Here is an 18,802-nt window from a genome sequence, read left to right on the forward strand (position 1 = left end):
TTTTCCCCAAATTTACTTCTTAGCAAAATTTGTTTCTGCTTTCTTTTAAGATTTCAGTATTTGTATTTGAATTCAAAGTCTTTTGACCTTGTCGAAGGTAGTTTATTGTTTTCTTTAAATTCGAAGTTATTTTCTTCATTTCAGCAATTTCATTTTTTTAAAGTCATTTTCTTTTACATTTCAAATTTTTCCTTTGTCATTCTGATCAAGTGATAGAATCTTTAGTACACATTCAAAAACTGATACTCATAAGAGGAGTAAGTTTCACTCCTAAATCATTAGATATCGAATTAATCCAAATTTGTTAAAAATTGACATAACACCCTTAAATTGAGCTAATCCAAAAATTTTTAAAACTACACCAGTAATGAAATTTGATGAGTTTGGAAAACTCTAATTTAATTTTGATGATGAACAAACATTATTGAAATAATTAATTACAAAATTATTAATTTGATTTTCATTTAACATATGTTAATTAATAATTTTGTAATGCAGATTTTGATTGGGCCAAAAATAAAATTCTGATGCAAGCCCAATTATATTCAGCTTTGGTTTAATATGGCTGAATTGTTTATTGTGCTAATTGGGCCAGATTGAGTTATTATTATTACTACAAGCCCAAATGAATGCTTTCCTATTTGCTCAATGCTTGATCCAAAAATTCATCAGAAAAGCAAATGTTATTAATTGGGCCAGAATTAAATGTTGTTGCAACTAAGCTCAATTTTATATATGATGAGAGTTCCTCATGCATGATCCGAAACCAATAGAAAAAGAAAGCAAAATTGCTTCCAACGGATCCAAGAATTCAAACATGTGATGGATTCCAAAATTCATTCAATTGTCATTTATTGCATGGGAACTATGAGAGAGAATTTGACAAGGTGACATGATGGGGATTAGCATTGCTACACGCTACTCCACCTAAGGGAAGTAAAAGCAATTCACTTTAATTAATTTACTCAGATACACTTGATTGCTTTTCTTCATACTTTCTTCTCTCTCATTTCTTTCTCTGCTTCGGTTATTGTCCAAGAAACCATGAAAGCAAAATGGAGCTACCGAAGTGATGGAAGAACAATCTACAAGACCATCACAATGATGGCAAGAAAACATACCAAAATAAAAGTATGTTGTGGCTGAGATTTTCACCATATATGGTTAGATTTGGTGAGGTAGTCTCGAGCTCTTCATGCTCAAAAAAGAAGAAGAAGATTCGGCCAGCAAGGAGGAGATTCTTGGAGGCGTGACTTGTCTTTGATTCTGCTCAACCACCACAGGAAGTAGCTAGAGTGGCGAAGTGATGGTAGAGGCAGAGATTGAAGCAGATGAAGTCATTATCATCATGAAGCATCAAGGGCCAGAAATCCATCTTGGAGAGCAAGCCAAGGATGGAGCGCTCGGATTGATGAAGAGTGATGACCAAGGAAGAACTAGAGGTATTTGCATGTTGGGTTTTGCATGAGTTACCTCTTCTCTCTCTGTGGCCGAACCGGTTATGTGTGAAAGAAAAGAAGTTATGCTTGGGCTTTTGGCTTCAAGTGTGGAGGCTTCTCTCTTCTATAAAAAGGGAGAATAGCCACTGTTTGGAGCAAGGAGTTAGAAGTAAGCAATGAGAGTGCAAGGCACAGGATTCTCATAGCTACCTAAGCTTACAGATTTTCTTCTCCTTCAATGTATTCTGTTTTGTATTTTTCTGTTTAGTTTTGTCATGTCTTGAGTCTCATGGAAAAAGGCAAACAGTGAGGTTTGTATGAAAAAGCCATAGAGTGGAAAAAGGCAGAGAGTGCAAAATTAAAAGAAAAATCCATAGATGTCTTAGAGTTCCTTTGTTCATCTATGTTGTGTTTCATGATTCTGTGGGAATCCCCTTGTAAGTTGGGTTAGCACTTTACAGTTTGTAATCTAGAAGATTATAGTGAAATTCTATCATGGTTGTGATGGAGACTGGATGTAGGCTACACTGCACTTAGCAGCCGAACCAGGATATATCTGGGTGTAATTTTCTCTCTTCTCTACTCTATTTCTGTTTCTACTGCATAGAGGCTAAAACTGAAAATTATCTCATGCCAAGTGACGAGACAAAAAGAAAAGTCTTATGCCAACTGATGAGATAAAAATAAAAGTCTCATGGCTTGGGACGAGACAAAAATCCAGAAGTCGCCTAGAAGTTATTTCAAAGGCCAGCAAGTACTACTAAGCAAAAAGGGGGCTAAGATTCAACCCCCCCTTCTCTTAGCCACTGAAACCATCAATTGGTATCAGAGCTTGGTCTCAAAGAGATCAAGCTTTGCATCTTGGAAAAAAGATCCAGATGGCAGAAAGTAGTGGCTCTAATCTGGTGTCCTACAACCTTACAGAAGGGCAGTCAAGCAACAGACCGCCTCTTTTCAATGGGAAAAACTATACCTATTGGAAAGAGAGAATGAAAATCTTTGTGCAAGCAGTAGACTACAGACTCTGGAAGATCATTCTGGATGGTCCTCAATTTCCAACTACCACCGGTGCTGAAGGAGTAGTCTCTCTTAAGCCAGAAGCAAGGTGGACTGAGGAAGATAGGAAGAAGGTGGAGCTAAATGCCAAGGCTGTAAACCTACTCAATTGTGCTATCAGTTTCGAGGAATACCGGCGGGTATCACGATGCACAACGGCAAAAGGAAATCTGGGACAAATTACAAATCACTTATGAATGAACCTCCATAGTAAAGAAGACTCGGACAGATATGTTGAACAGAGAATATGAAATGTTTGCAATGAAGGAAGGAGAATCTATTGATGAGCTGTTTGAACGTTTCAACATCATCATTGTTGGCTTAGATGCTCTGGGAATTACATATCCTGATTCTGTGCTTGTGAGGAGAGTGCTGAGATGCCTCACAAAAGAGTGGGAAACAAAAGCTTTAATTATCTCTGAGAGCAGTAGCTTAGACTCCATGACTTGTGATGATTTGAGAGGAAATCTTCTTGCTTTTGAAAACACCTATTTGAAAAAAGATTCAAAAAAGAAAGGAATTGCTTTTTTTTCTATGACTAACCCTCTGGATGAGGAATCCAGTGATAACTCCTCTGAACATGAATTTGTGTTATTTGCCAAAAAATTCAGGAAAATGATGAAGCTCAAAGGCAAAGGCAGCAGCTCAAGGAAAATGAAGAAAGACCTCAGCAAAGTAACCTGTTATAACTGCAAGGACTTGGGGCATTTCAAATCTGATTGTCCCAAGTTGAAGAAAGAGGAGAAGCCAAAAAGAGAAAAGAAGAAGGGACTGATGGCTTCATGGGAAGATTTGGAAAATGACTCGGATGATGATGATGAGGAATCCGAGACCAAGTCACAACCTTGTCTCATGGCAGATCACATAGATCAGGTGTGCCTAGCATCCAAACGGAAGGAGAATATGTGGTATATGGATAGCGGATGTTCTAGGCATATGACCAAAAAGACAACCTTCTTCATAAAGCTTGATGAATATGATGGAGGACTTGTCACTTTTGGTGATGATGCGAAAGGAAAAATAGTGGCTGTTGAGAAAGTTGGTAAAAATTTTTCTTCTTATATAAATGATGTTCTTCTTGTGAATGGCTTGAAGCATAATTTACTTAGTGTTAGTCAACTGTGTGATTTAGCCTTTGAGGTTATTTTTAGGAAATTTGTTTGTTTAGTTGTTTGTGAGAAAACTTGGGATATTTTATTTGAAGCTAAAAGATGCAATAATATGTATGGATTGACTCTTGAGGACCTAAAAGAACAAAATGTAACATGCTTTACATCCCTTGAATCTGAAAAATGGCTATGGCATAGAAAGTTGGGTCATGCAAGCATGCACCAAATTTCTAAGCTAGTTAAGAAAAATCTGGTTAGAGGAATTTCAAACATCAAATTTGATAAGGATCTTACTTGTGATGCTTGCCAATTGGGCAAACAAGTAAAATCCACTTTTAAACCTAAAGATGGAATCTCAACCAAAAGGCCATTAGAGATGTTACATATTGATCTTTTTGGACCAACAAGAACACAAAGTTTAGGAGGAAAATAATATGATCTTGTGGTGGTAAATGATTACTCTAGATTTGGTTGGGTACTTTTCCTTGCTCATAAAAATGATGCCTTTTATGCATTTTCAACTCTTTGCAAGAAAATTCAAAATGAAAAGGATTTAAAAATTGCTCATTTGAGAAGTGATCACGGAAAAGAATTTGAAAATTAAGATTTTGAAAAATTCTGTGATGACTTAGGAATTTCTCATAACTTTTCATGCCGTAGAACACCTCAACAAAATGGGGTAGTTGAGAGAAGGAATAGAAGCCTTCAAGAGATGACTAGGGCCATGCTTTGTGAGAATGAGATTCCTAAATTTTTATGGGCTGAAGCTGTGAATACAGCTTGCTACATTTTGAATAGGACAATCATTAGAAAAAGGTTGAAGAAAACCCCTTATGAGCTATGGAAAGGAACCCCTCCAAATCTTAAGTACTTTCATATTTTTGGATGCAAATGCTTTGTGCTTAACAATAAAGAAAACCTTGGAAAGTTTGATCCAAAATCCTATGAAGGAATGTTTGTTGGATATTCCACCACAAGCAAGGCCTATAGAATTTATCTCAAAGAGCATAGAACCATAGAGGAATCCATACACGTTATTTTTTGTGATTCTAACTTAATTCTCAGTGCTGTGATAGATAATGATTCAGATGGAGATAAGGCTGGAACAAGTAAAGAAAATCCCGAATCTGTTCAACATGAGGAATCTGTCAGCCCATTTTTGTCTCGTCGGATTGGAGGAGACATTTCCATTTTGTCTCCTGAGCAGGCACGAGAAACTGAAATAGTGAGACAATCAGAAGTTTATCAAAGCTCAACACCTGTCCGAAAGCCTAGAGAATAGAAGTCTATGAGGGGTTATCCTCATGACTTTATCATTGGTGATCCCTCTCAAGGCGTATCAACAAGATCCACCACCAAAAGACAATCCGAACCAAGCAATTTTGCCTTCTTGTCACAAATGGAGCCCAACAATGTCAAACAAGCTCTTGAATATCCATCTTGGGTCAAGGCCATGCAAGAGGAGCTTGCTCAATTTGACAAGAATGAGGTTTGGACACTAGTACCTCATCCGGATGGTAAGAAGGTAACGGGTACTAAGTGGGTATTTAAAAATAAACTTGGTGAGGATGGACAAGTTGTTCGTAACAAGGCTAGATTAGTGGTCCAAGGTTACGATCAAGAAGAGGGTATAGATTTTGATGAGTCTTTTGCTCCGGTAGCTAGAATGGAAGCAATTAGGTTGCTTCTTGCCTATGCTGCCCATAAAGGTTTCAAAATGTTTCAAATGGATGTTAAATATGCTTTCCTTAATGGTTTTATTGATAGAGAAGTGTATATGGCACAACCTCCCGGTTTTGAAGATAAAGAATTTCCAAATCATATTTTTAAACTATCTAAGGCTCTTTATGGTCTTAGACAAGCTCCAAGAGCTTGGTATGAAAGGCTTAGTGCCTTCTTATTGGAAAATCATTTTCAAAGGGGTACCACCGACACTACTTTATTTATTAAAGCATATAATGATGATATACTCCTTGTTCAAGTTTATGTTGATGATATTGTATTTGGATCAGCCAATGTATCCTTGTGTGAAGAGTTTGGAAAACTCATGACTAGTGAGTTTGAGATGAGTTTAATGGGAGAGCTTACTTTCTTTCTTGGCCTCCAAATTAAACAAACTCCTAGTGGTACCTTTATTCACCAAGGAAAATATGCAAAAAAACTTATCAAAAAGTTTGGCCTAGAAAATTCCAAATCAATGGGTACGCCAATGCATCTTAACACAAAACTTGAAAAGGATTATGATGGCCAAGATGTGGATGAAACAAGGTTTAGAGGAATGATAGGTTCACTCATGTACCTTACCTCCTCTAGACCGGATATTGTTCAAAGTGTGGGTGTATGCTCAAGATTTCAATCTCACCCAAAAGAATTCCATCTTACGGCTGTTAAACACATCATTAGATACATTAAGGGAACTTGTGATTATGGCTTGTGGTATCCTAAATCTGATGAATTTTGTGCAGTAGGGTTTTGTGATGCAGATTATGCGGGAGATAGAGTGGATAGACGGAGCACATCGGGTATGTGTTGCTTCCTTGGAAGCTCACTCAACATGTGGTCAAGCAAGAAGCAAGCTACAGTGGCTTTATCCATAGCTGAAGCTGAATACATTTCCATATCTGCATGTTGCTCTCAATTAATTTGGTTAAAAACACAGTTGGAAGATTACAAATTGAAAATCAATAGTATTCCCTTATTTTGTGATAACATGAGTGCTATAAACATTTCAAAAAATCCTGTTCTACACTCAAGAACCAAGCACATTGAGATAAAATATCATTTTATTAGAGAGCATGTGCAAAAGGGTACTATTGATATTCAATTTGTAAAATCTGAAAACCAAATTGCTGATATTTTTACAAAACCCCTCTGTGAAGATAGATTCTGTACCTTGAGAAAATGTTTGGGAATGTTTGATTTAAGTTCTATTGATAACTTGTGAATATTTGATTCTGTTCAGTTTTGTCTCATAGGTTTGGACGAGATAAAAATGAGGACATGATGGAAGAGCAATAATTAAGGGGGAGGCAATGCAGAATTCAATTTTTATGGGCCCCACCTAATAGTTTTTTACCCCACCATGACAGTTTAGTTAGTTCCTCATTTTTTGAAAAATAAAAACACAATTCCTTAGTTGTCTTATCAAATCTTGTTGGAAAAAGCATGTTGTCAAATCAAATCTTTCCTTCCAACTAATCCCTTAATTCAAGGAAACTCCTTTTCAGTTTTTTGAAACCCCGTTGGTTAATAACCGCACCATTAATGGTTAATAACTCCCTCCATTATCTCTCTCCACTCCACATTTATTGCACCACTAACCTCCCTCCTCCCTCACTCCGTTTCGGCCTTCCTCACCCTTTCATATTCAACTTCTCTTCTCTCCTAACCATGAAAAAGAAAACTGCACCCAGGAAAAGTGAAAGGCTCTTATTCTCTCAAAAACATTCCACTCCACAATCACACACTCACATTCACATTCACTTTACATCATCATCATCACCCTCACCTCCCTCAAAACAAACAGACACAATGAGAAGAAAGGTCATTGCCACAAAAACTTTCTCAAGAAAGAAGAAAGGAACGGCCCCCGTGGAAGAAGAAGAAGAATCTCATACATCACCTATTCCTTCCCCTCCACCATCACCACCGAAGAGATCAACTCCCCATGCATCCGGAAAGAGTTCTCACAAGGCCAAGGGTTTCGTGCTTCATGAAACCAGAGAACCCACTAACCTTGGCTCAATGGATTTCAAGAACAAGTTTCACAAATCTCACTCACATTTCGATCCTTCAAGGTTCTCTACGTGCGCTTTCTATGAATTTCACAAAGAAGTTTTGGAAAAACGGCATCTATGCCCTTCTTACTTAGTGAATCTCGAGTCTCTGGCCTCCAAAGGAATCAATCTCCAACCCCTGTTTGATAGTCTCAAATGGTCACCACTGCTCCTTATTCATAAAATGGTGTACCCAGGGTTGGTGAGACAGTTTTATGCGAATCTAAGGTTTATTGATGGCAGTCTTCATTCTTATGTGAAACGGGTTCATATTACCCTGAATTCTGAAACCATTGCTTCTGCCCTTGGATACATTGATGAAGGGCCAAAGGCTTACATGAGTGATAAATGGGATTCACATGTAGGGGTTACATACAAGCAGGTTCTTCATCAAATTTGTGAAAATTTGTCTGGCCTGGATGGAACTGTTCCTACTCACAAGGCTTTGGGTCCAACTAACTCCCTGCTGCACCGCATCATAACTCACATTCTCACTCCTCAAAATGGTTCTCACAACAGGGTAACCGTATTTGACTGTCTCATAATATTTACTCTTATTACTTCATCTTCAATTTCATTTAGTTATATTATGATTAGACACATATGGGAGTCTGTGAAGAGTACAAAAAAGGCTAATCTACCTTATGGAATATTTCTCACGAGCATTTTTGAGTACTTTAAGGTAGATTTAACTAATGAGGATGTAGAGAACAAGGTCTCTATGATCAAAGGAGGCGGGGCTGTTAAAAAGGGAAAGAAATCAATGGCTTCTGATGACGACTTTGAGAGACACCCAGAATCCTCAAAGACGACCAGTTCACTCAGAGAAATTCTCACAGAATTCTCCAACATGTCCGAACTCATGGTTCAATTTCACAAGTCTGCTCGCAAACTTGCATATGAGAATGAGTCGGCTTGGAAGAAATGCCAAGAAAGAGTCGGTCTAATGCTTGAAAGCCTTGATGATGAAGTTGGTAGTGATGCAGGAGCTGAGGGATCTGACTTTCATCTTTCTGATGATTAACTTTATGGTTACTATTTGATATTGGCACACTTTTGCTCAATTTGTTATTTTGTTATGTTAGGTTGCAAACTGATAGTCATATAACTGTGTGACACTTTGTTAAACACTTTTGGATTATGTTCTGGGTTATATTTTGTATATTATGTTTCCATGTTCAATATTTCTTGCAGGTGCTCCTTGATGCCAAAAGGGGGAGGAAAATAATCCCAAAAATTGAAACTGGAACAGGGGATGAAATTCTTTGAAAAAAGAATTCATGATCACCTCTGTTAATGATTGATTGATAATACATTTTTTGGTGCGTGATGATTGATAATGCATTCGGTTCATGCATTTGGTTTATGTTGGTTGATAATGCATTTGGTATACTATTTTTGATGAATGATAATGCATTTGATTCATATTGATTACTGCCATTGTTTGATGTTTATCTTGGTAAAATGTGTTTAATGTGATAAAATGATTTATGTTGGATTTATTTTTGGCAGTTCCTTTAGTTCTTAATGATGAAAATTGCTGTGTTTAAAAAGATTAAATCATGATTGAAAAATATTTTTCCTACAAAGATTGCTCTGATTTATTGAAAAATATTTTTGAACAGCAAGTCTTTTTTGCCAAAAATAGATTTTGGTTGATTATGGTGTTGATTGAGCAGACAATCAAATTATTGATAACAAATGAGTTTTGTATATCATTCAAATTTACTCATAAATCAAGCATTTAGCATCATGTAATAAAAATGCTAAATAACATTGTTACTTGAAGCTTGATTAAACTGTTACAGGTTAGTGCTTCCTTTGATAAAAATGGCATATATTAAGGGGGAGCCATGTAACAATTTGAAAGGGGGAGAAATTCAAATATTCAAAGGGAGTACTCTATACTCTAATTTTTAGAATTTCTTTCCATTTCAATTTTAATAATGTTTGTCATCAAGGGGGAGATTGATGAGTTTGGAAAACTCTAATTTAATTTTGATGATGAACAAACATTATTGAAATAATTAATTACAAAATTATTAATTTGATTTTCATTTAACATATGTTAATTAATAATTTTGTGATGCAGATTTTGATTGGGCCAAAAACAAAATTCTGATGCAAGCCTAATTATATTCAGCTTTGGTTTAATATGGCTGAATTGTTTATTGTGCTAATTGGGCCAGATTGAGTTATTATTATTACTACAAGCCCAAATGAATGCTTTTCTATTTGCTCAATGCTTGATCCAAAAATTTATCAGGAAAGCAAATGTTATTAATTGGGCTAGAATTAAATGTTGTTGCAACTAAGCCCAATTTTATATATGATGAGAGTTCCTCATGCATGATCCGAAACCAATAGAAAAAGAAAGCAAAATTGCTTCCAATAGATCCAAGAATTCAAACATGTGATGGATTCCAAAATTCATTCAATTGTCATTTATTGCATGGGAACTATGAGAGAGAATTTGACAAGGTGACATGATGGGGATTAGCATTGCTACACGCTACTCCACCTAAGGGAAGTAAAAGCAATTCACTTTAATTAATTTACTCAGATACACTTGATTGCTTTTCTTCATACTTTCTTCTCTCTCATTTCTTTCTCTGCTTCGGTTATTGTCCAAGAAACTATGAAAGCAAAATGGAGCTACCGAAGTGAAGGAAGAACAATCTACAAGACCATCACAATGATGGCAAGAAAATATACCAAAATAAAAGTATGATGTGGCTGAGATTTTCACCATATATGGTTAGATTTGGTGAGGTAGTCTCAAGCTCTTCATGCTCAAAAAGGAAGAAGAAGATTCGGCCAACAAGGAGGAGACTCTTGGAGGCGTGACTTATCTTTGATTCTGCTCAACCACCACAGGAAGTAGCTAGAGTGGCGAAGTGATGGTAGAGGCAGAGATTGAAGCATATGAAGTCATCATCATCATGAAACATCAAGGGCCAGAAATTCATCTTGGAGAGCAAGCCAAGGATGGAGCGCTCGGATTGATGAAGAGTGATGACCAAGGAAGAACTAGAGGTATTTGCATGTTGGGTTTTGCATGAGTTACCTCTTCTCTCTCTGTGGCCGAACCGGTTATGTGTGAAGGAAAAGAAGTTAAGCTTGGCCTTTTGGCTTCAAGTGTGGAGGCTTCTCTCTTCTATAAAAAGGGAGAACAGCCACTGTTTGGAGCAAGGAGTTAGAAGTAAGCAGTGAGAGTGCAAGGCACAGGATTCTCATAGCTACCTAAGCTTACAGATTTTCTTCTCCTTCAATGTATTCTGTTTTTTATTTTTCTGTTTAATTTTGTCATGTCTTGAGTCTCATGGAAAAAGGCAAACAGTGAGGTTTGTATGAAAAAGCCATAGAGTGGAAAAAGGCAAAGAGTGCAAAATTAAAAGAAAAAGCCATAGATGTCTTAGAGTTCCTTTGTTCATCTATGTTGTGTTTCATGATTCTGTGGGAATCCCCTTGTAAGTTGGGTTAGCACTTTACAGTTTGTAGTCTGGAAGATTATAGTGAAATTCCATCATGGTTGTGATGGAGACTGGATGTAGGCTGCACTGCACTTAGCAGCCGAACCAGGATATATCTGGGTGTAATTTTCTCTCTTCTCCACTCTATTTCTGTTTCTACTGCACAGAGGCTAAAACTGAAAATTATCTCGTGCCAAGTGACAAGACAAAAAGAAAAATCTCGTGCCAACTGACGAGATAAAAATAAAAGTCTCGTGGCTTGGGACGAGACAAAAATCCAGAAGTCTCCTAGAAGTTATTTCAAAGGCCAGCAAGTACTACTAAGCAAAAAGGGGGCTAAGATTCAACCCCCCTTCTCTTAACCACTGAAACCATCAAAACTGATAGAGCTTGACGTTTAATGATTTAAATATTTAAATTAATATTTTAAAAATATAACAAAATAATATATTTATATATAAAATATATATTTTTAAAATATTTTTTATATTTGATTATTTTAAATTGATTAACTGTTAAAAATAAATAAATTCGATCAATTTTTTTTTCTAATTTTTCATTGGTTTATAAACAATTAATTTTATTCTGAACTGCATTAATTAATAGCAGTTTCTGAAATCCAGGGAAACTGGTCGGTTTGTTCTAGTTCTAAGAATCATGGTTTAATCCCATTGTATTAAGCGCTTATTGTGTTTTCAATTTTTCCATTAAACAAGCTAGTCAACCATACCCAAACCTTTCATTGTTAAATCAGTCTTAAAAATAATATAAGTCATTTTCATTTTATTATTACATATTTGCAAACTAATGTTGACATGTTTAGTTAAACCAAATTGAGTTTAGACCGAGGATTAATATTTTCTTGTCAACTATGACAGGCTTCTAAATCTCTCTTTCTTCATTATTTTAAAACTAGAAAAGGCTTTGTTCTATGTATTTTATTTATTTTTATCCATTCTTATCCACTTTGTTCTTTCCTAAAAAATCAAAGCATTGAAAACTACACATGCTTATAGCAGTTCTCACCAAGTGAGTTGTTTTGTTTACAACTTCGGATGTAAAAAGAATCTACCGAATAACACACAACACAAGAAAATGACAAACAGAGCAACTTAGCCAAGAGGGCAATGTAAAATAACTAAGAGTAATTAACACCATGGCACCATAGTAACTTTGATTTCATTTACAAATGAAAACATTAAAAGTAAATAAAATTATTTTAACGATTTAACTAATTTATACCCTAAAAACACAAATTAAAATTATTATTATTAGTAAAAAATTTTAAATATTTTATTTCAATAGATACATAAAATTTACGTTGAAAATTATAAAACATTTTTCTATAATGACTTTTTTAATTTGTAACTTTAATATCTGTCCTTGACGCACACGTTAACTAAACCATTTTAAACAATACATTCGCTTTTTTTCTTTTTTCAAATGCACTAAGAAACACATCTCTCGTGAGTCTCGCACGTTATTCAAAGGTGAAAAAGTGTGCATTGACATAATATATGAGATAAAATGAATACAAAATACCGGTATTTATCATAAAATTATTTACAAGGCTAGCCAAATATTATTGCATTACAATAAAGCAATTAATTAATTAATTAATTAGAAGATGTAGGACATAACACAACTTGAGGCAACATAACAATCAACATGGTTCATTTAACGACATCACTCCTCAAAACAGAATCCGAAGCAAAGCCAGAATCGAATACTCTTCCTTTTATTCTTATTTTTTGATGACACAAATTTTGCATCCCTCTCAGCGACAAAATTAGCCATGTATTGCACAACTTCCTGGTGAGAAAGAAAAAAACAATGAACAAATTTTAAGTCAAATGCAGCAAGCAAATGAGACTAGAAATCAATGCCAGAGTTAAAAATCAAAATGTCTCTTTTTTTTTATACCTGAGCACCCAACTTAATCACTTCTCTTGGGGGAACCACAAGAGGAGTCTCATCGGCACGGAAAACTCTCAAATTAGACAAGAGCCTGAAAGATTCGGGCAAAGCTCTTATTTGATCGTCACTTATCTCCAACTCCTCGAGCTTCTCGAGATTTCCAATTGTTTCCGGCAAGGCTCGTAGGTCCGCGAAGTTCTTTCCAACATTTAGTTTCCTCAAATTTACGGCCAAACACAGGTTTTCAGGTATGAATTCAAGTTCATTGAAGCTAACATCAAGTTCCTTCAAGTTCATTAGATTACCTATTGTAGAAGGCAACCTTTTAACTCTGTTATAGTGCAAAGTGAGAATCTCCAAGCTCCCAAGCTTCCCTATTGCCTCGGGAATGGCCTTTAGCTGATTGAAATCTAAGTTCAAAATAGATAGCATTGAACAGTTTCCAATTGTGTATGGCAGCTCCTCAAGTTCATTTGTCTCGACATTCAGCCTCCTAAGGCTGCTTAAACCCCCGATCGTCTCTGGCAAAACTGAGAACTCATTCAAACTCAAGTCGAGTTCAGCGAGATTTTTCAAGTTACCAAACGAAGCTGGGAGGGTCTTCATTTTGTTGCAGCGGAGGTTGAGCTCGACAAGGTTAATCAATTCGCCAAATGATTGGGGAAGGTTTATGAGCTGGTTGGAGGAAAGATTTAGCTTTGTTAAGGCCTTGAGACCCACAATTGTTGTTGGAAGAGCCATGATTCTGTTTTCGGATAGGTCTATTTCAGTTACATGAGATAGTTTCCCAATTGAAAGGGGTAACCATTCCATTTGTTCCTCCAATTTCCCTTTAAGCTCAAGCTTTGTGTCTCCATTTTTAGCACAAGTTTCAATAACAGTAGCGACTTTCATGATACTTAATTTCTCAGAGCTTCCAGTGCCTATTATTACCAAAACAAAGGATGAAAAATGATAGCAAACCGGCCTACATAACTCAGAAAGATGGAACACAAATTCCCAAACATGTAATCAACCTATCATATCATTAATTCCTAAAAATCAAAGTCAAACCATAGCCTTCAAGTTCTTAAGCGACCTAATAACAACTTAAAGCACCAATCAAATTCAAGATTATCACTTGTTTCTCTATTGATACCAAAAATCGTCGATATACTGTTAGATTACAATTTTACAACATTACCCAATCATACACGCAACTAAGTTCGTGACACAAATCAAGCACTTTTATCATCGACATGGGAATATTGAATAACCATATACAGAATTTACCAAAAAGGACGTTAAACGATCATGCTTAGATGTATAACAAAATCAACCCGTGTGTAAAATACATGTTAGAAATATACATTAAAAATAACATAAATTATACATTTATTTATACAGATATATATGAATTTTTGGTATGCATATAGCATTTTTGTACGCCAAATAGTTCAGTTAAAGAAGTAAAATGGAACTAACCTTGAGAGAACAACTTCTTCGCCGATGAACTCTTCTTCAAAACATTCTTTCGTGCCTCTTCATCCTCCTCTTCCTCTTCCGCTTCCTCTATCTTCTTCATCACCACCAACCTCTCACCAGCAACCTCATCAATCTCAGTGCCAACACCGTCACCGCCGCCGCCGCCGCCACCGCCGGAGACCAACTCAGACGCTCTCTGAATAAGGTCACCGAAGTTTTGAAACATCTTCTCCATGTCAATAACATGAAGCGCCTCTTTCCTCTGCTGGTGGCTCTGGAAAACCACCACGCTCTTCTTGAGATCCATCAGAACAGAGAACAGGTCATCGGGGATGCCACGTGGCGGCTGTTGCTTCGAGATTTCGTTGAGCTTCGATTGCTCCTCGCTGTTCACGGTTTCCAAGGCTGACGTGGCAGCTTCAAGTTCCTCTATGGAAGGTCGAGGTGGCAGTGACCGGTAGATTCGGGTGATCTCTTCAACTGTTTCAAGAAACTCACGAGAACGTGGTGGTTGTGGAGGATTTTTATCACTGACACGTTCCATGGTTAAGGGGCAAAGGCAGAAGTTGAACAATAAGAATAAGAATGCGAGTGCCAAATTGCCTATGCTTCACTGCTTTGTGGTGTTTTCAATTTTTTTTTTTTTAACTCTTTGCTATTTATTAAGATTTAGTGACACTCGGCAACAGTTTGCAAACTCAACGAGGCATGGCTTGGGGCGAAAGAAACAAAGGCTAAAATAAATAAGCGAAGAAAACAAATGATTTTTTTTTTTTAATTAGAATTGAGACTCAAATTTAAAATTTTTAGATGAAAATGTTAAGATTATATGATTTGAATTATAATTTATTAGCACAAATAAAAAATCTCTTGTCAATTAATGAGTATATATTTTTATGCAAAAAACAATTCTTTCTGCATCTTTTAAAAATTAGGAAATAATTTTATTCATAAATAAAAGAGGAAAAATATAGAATAGAAAGAAATTAGAGATTAGAGAGAATTAAGAAAATGATTCATTAGGTTAAAGAAAAATAAAAAAATAATTTTATAAGAATTATTAATTTTTATTTTTTATTTTTCTATTATTTTTATTTATAGTAAATCGTACTGACTAATAAAATGATTTTAATTAGGCTTTGGACTCATCTTTAGAATATTTTTTTATATTGAGTTATTAAGGATAAATTTCTCAAAAATAACTCAAACTATTTGTTATACATTAAATAAGAAAATGATATGAATTATTAATTCTTATTTTTTATCATTTTTTATTATTTTTATTTATAATAAATCGTACTAACTAATAAAATTATTTTAATTAGGTCATAGACTCATTTTTAGAATAATTTTTTATATTGAGTTATTAAGGATAAATTTTTCAAAAATAATTCAAACTATTTGTTATACATTATTATTATTAAGTTTTTTTTATACGATATCAGTAATATTTTATTTTTATATAATTAAAAAATATTTTTTACGAAAGGTTAATAATAGGATGTCTTATTGTAATAAAAAAATATTTTTATTACGTTTTATATCATTATCATAATAGTAAAAAATACTAAAATATTCAAATAATTATGTATTTCACATTAAAATCATCTATATGTAACAAAAATTGTCCTACATTTTTATTTGTTGTATTATTTTTTTTAACAAAAACTTTGCCTTTAAAGTTGTGAAAAAACTGAAAATTCTAATTACAATTAATAAGAATAACAATTAATCAAAAAATAAATATTTTTTATTATTTTTTATTTTTTTACGGTATCTTCCAATCCGAAAAGTTAAGGACTAATCATCACTAATTAAAGAGAAATTGGTGTAACTCCTTGAACGGTGTTGAACGCCAATGCTGTGGTGCCAAATGCCAAGAGGACAAAGAGAAATTGGTGTGACTCCTTGCATGACATTGGACGCCACTGGTGCTGCACCAGACACCAAGAGTCCAAAAAGTGATCTCTATGGCCTTTCTCCTTCTCAATTCTTACTAAATCTTCATCCAATTCTATCTACAATCATCAAAATACTACAACAACTCAAAATAGCATCGATTGAAGTATAAATCACTTAATTTCTCTAGGAAATCACTAAATCATCACATGAATAATGAAGAAAAGATACTCATGATGTTCATGCATCAATTCTCAATTAATTGCTTTACAAATTCATGTCTTAAACTTATATGTCTAGACTTTTAATTATAAATCTTATTATATATTTAAGACATTGTTGATTTACAATTACAAAAGATTGAAATTGTTATCACTGCTGTGGCTATAATTTTAGGGAAGTTCTATGGTGCTGTCCCAAAAAACATGCATGTCATACTGTCTCTATGTGTTATGCTAAGATAAAGATACGTGTAGTTTTTTTAAAATTGAATCCCGTTCTCCGTTTTTGCTTAGGGGAGGGATTAGTTGTGATTTTTGAGATTTGTTACGTGGATAGTGGACTTGGTGGTATGGGCCAAAGTAGTGAATATGAGGTCAAACAAAAAAGGTAGAGAGAAAATTATAGTGGATAAAAAAGGCCAACCCAAAATAAAAAAATAATCTACTATGTATTTTACTTTTTCTTGATGTGCTAAATGCTTATGAATGGTTGTCATCTAATTTTCTATAAGATGTTTGTGTTTACGAAAGAAATTTTCTTTCAAGTAAAAAACAAAATAAAAATATTTTAAATTATGGAAATATAAATTAATTTAATATTTTTTAAAAATTGAATTAAGTTAGTAAAATTATATAGATATCCAATAAAAATATTTATTAAATCATTTTAATAATTTTATCAAATTAATTTAATTTCAATAAGTATAAAATTAATTTATATTTTTTATGAATTAAAATATTTATTATATAAACTTTTATTAATTTTAGTGGAGCGCTTTTTTGTATAATGTGATACATGTATCTGTCTTTGATGATAAACTATTATTTTAATAAAATTTTTTAAGAAATTATATTTTAATTTGTAAAAATAATAAATTAATTTATATTTTTATGATTAGATTTTTCTTTTACTTAAATAAAAATCAATGTGTTATAATACTCCATAATAGAATCATACATGTAACAATAACAAATTTGAAATTCATGTATGGATTGGACATGTCTCCTCACCAACCCATAACAGATAGGATATTGGTTGAAATTACACTAAATTAAATCCAGAAACAAAAAAATCTAAATATGATCGATAAATGTAATACACGAAGTACACACAGTAGAAGGCAATCTAATATAATAACTATATCCAACACAAGCAAATTAAAATATTGTCATGCTTATACTAAGAAAATTAAATTCAGTAAGTATACTTAGGCAAAACATTATTTGCATGCTACTTTTTTTTTGGTCAACAGTTTTCATGCTTATAGAATTTTTTTGGTCAAGATTGTTTTGTTATTCTGTATTAACTTTGTTTAAATAGTTTGTCCCATGTTAAAATAATACCTGTAACTCAAAGGATTTTTTTTCTCTTTTGGGTTGGCTTGTTTTACCCATTGCAATTTTCTCCCTATCCTTTTTTATTTGACATCATATTCACTACTTTGGCCCATACTACCAAGCCCACTATTCACATAACAAATCTTAAAAATCACAACTAATCCCTCCCCTAAGCAAAAACGGAGAACGGGATTCAGTTAAAAAAAAACTAAACGTGTCTTTATCTCAGCACAACACGTAGAGACAACATGACATGCATATTTTTGGGGACAGCACCATAGAACTTCCCATAATTTTATATCATATAACAAATTTTTAAGCCATTTTGTCTCTTTATCTGTGGTTGATAAAGCTACGCACTCAACCTCCATTGTTAAATGTGAAATACATGTTTATGTTTTTTGAGGTTTAACTTATTGTTTCATCACCTATGGTAAAAATTAATCATGAAGTATAATAGTTATTACCAAAATTTGTAATTCAATTTGCACCTGAATAACGTTTCCTATAACATTAGTATATTCTAATTGTGCTACAAGTCTCCTCATGCTTTCTTCTAATTTAAAATTATGATTATAGGGTATATTGGATTCTTTAATTGTGAGATGATCAAACTTTTTCAATACCCCTTTTTTTATAATGAGATTTACTTAAAGTAAAGTCAATTTTATTCTTATGCATTTTTATGTTTAATATTATCAACTTTATTCAAATTTTTTATTTTGAATTTAAAAGTTAGATACTCCTTTTTTATTCGAATTCCTTCTATATTTGTTTCAATAATTAACATATCATCAACATACAAACAAATGATTACTACATAATTCTTAATAAATTTTGAGTAAATACATATATCTACACTATTATGTGAAAAGCCATCTGATAACACCATTAAATTAAACTTCACATGCCATTGTTTAGACACTAGTTCTAAGTCGTACAAAGACTTAACTAATTTACAAATTTTCTATTCATTGTAGCAAGTAGCTTTTCGGTTGCTCCATATAAATTGTTTTATTAAAATTTCCATTTAAAAAAATTATTTTAACATCTGGTTAATGTATGTGAAACTTGGGAATGGATGCTAATGTTATAAGAGTCTTAATAGAA

At 33.9% G+C, this 18,802-nt stretch overlaps 1 protein-coding gene across 1 annotated transcript; it reads right to left on the minus strand.

Annotated features, from left to right (window-relative positions):
- Positions 1 to 12,336: 12,336 nt before the first annotated feature.
- Positions 12,337 to 14,954, minus strand: LOC107628491 (uncharacterized). Its single transcript, XM_016331144.3, has 3 exons — positions 14,235 to 14,954; positions 12,777 to 13,693; positions 12,337 to 12,665 (listed from the first exon to the last, which is right to left on the minus strand). Exons 1-3 carry the CDS (start codon positions 14,776 to 14,778, stop codon positions 12,540 to 12,542), a joined length of 1,587 nt encoding a protein of 528 aa, XP_016186630.1. The 5' UTR covers positions 14,779 to 14,954; the 3' UTR covers positions 12,337 to 12,539.
- Positions 14,955 to 18,802: the final 3,848 nt, after the last annotated feature.

This window comes from Arachis ipaensis, chromosome B1 (genome assembly GCF_059453495.1).
Source record: "Arachis ipaensis isolate K30076 ecotype BB chromosome B1, ASM5945349v1, whole genome shotgun sequence".
Taxonomy (NCBI): Eukaryota; Viridiplantae; Streptophyta; class Magnoliopsida; order Fabales; family Fabaceae; genus Arachis; species Arachis ipaensis.

Excerpts from the sequence above, each read along its gene's own strand:
- LOC107628491 (XM_016331144.3), bottom strand. The coding sequence starts at position 14,778 with ATGGAACGTGTCAGTGATAAAAATCCTCCACAACCACCACGTTCTCGT. Across the intron at positions 13,694-14,234 it reads GAAGAAGTTGTTCTCTCAAG|GCACTGGAAGCTCTGAGAAA; the intron begins GTTAGTTCCATT and ends TGGTAATAATAG. Across the intron at positions 12,666-12,776 it reads TGATTAAGTTGGGTGCTCAG|GAAGTTGTGCAATACATGGC; the intron begins GTATAAAAAAAA and ends CTTTCTCACCAG.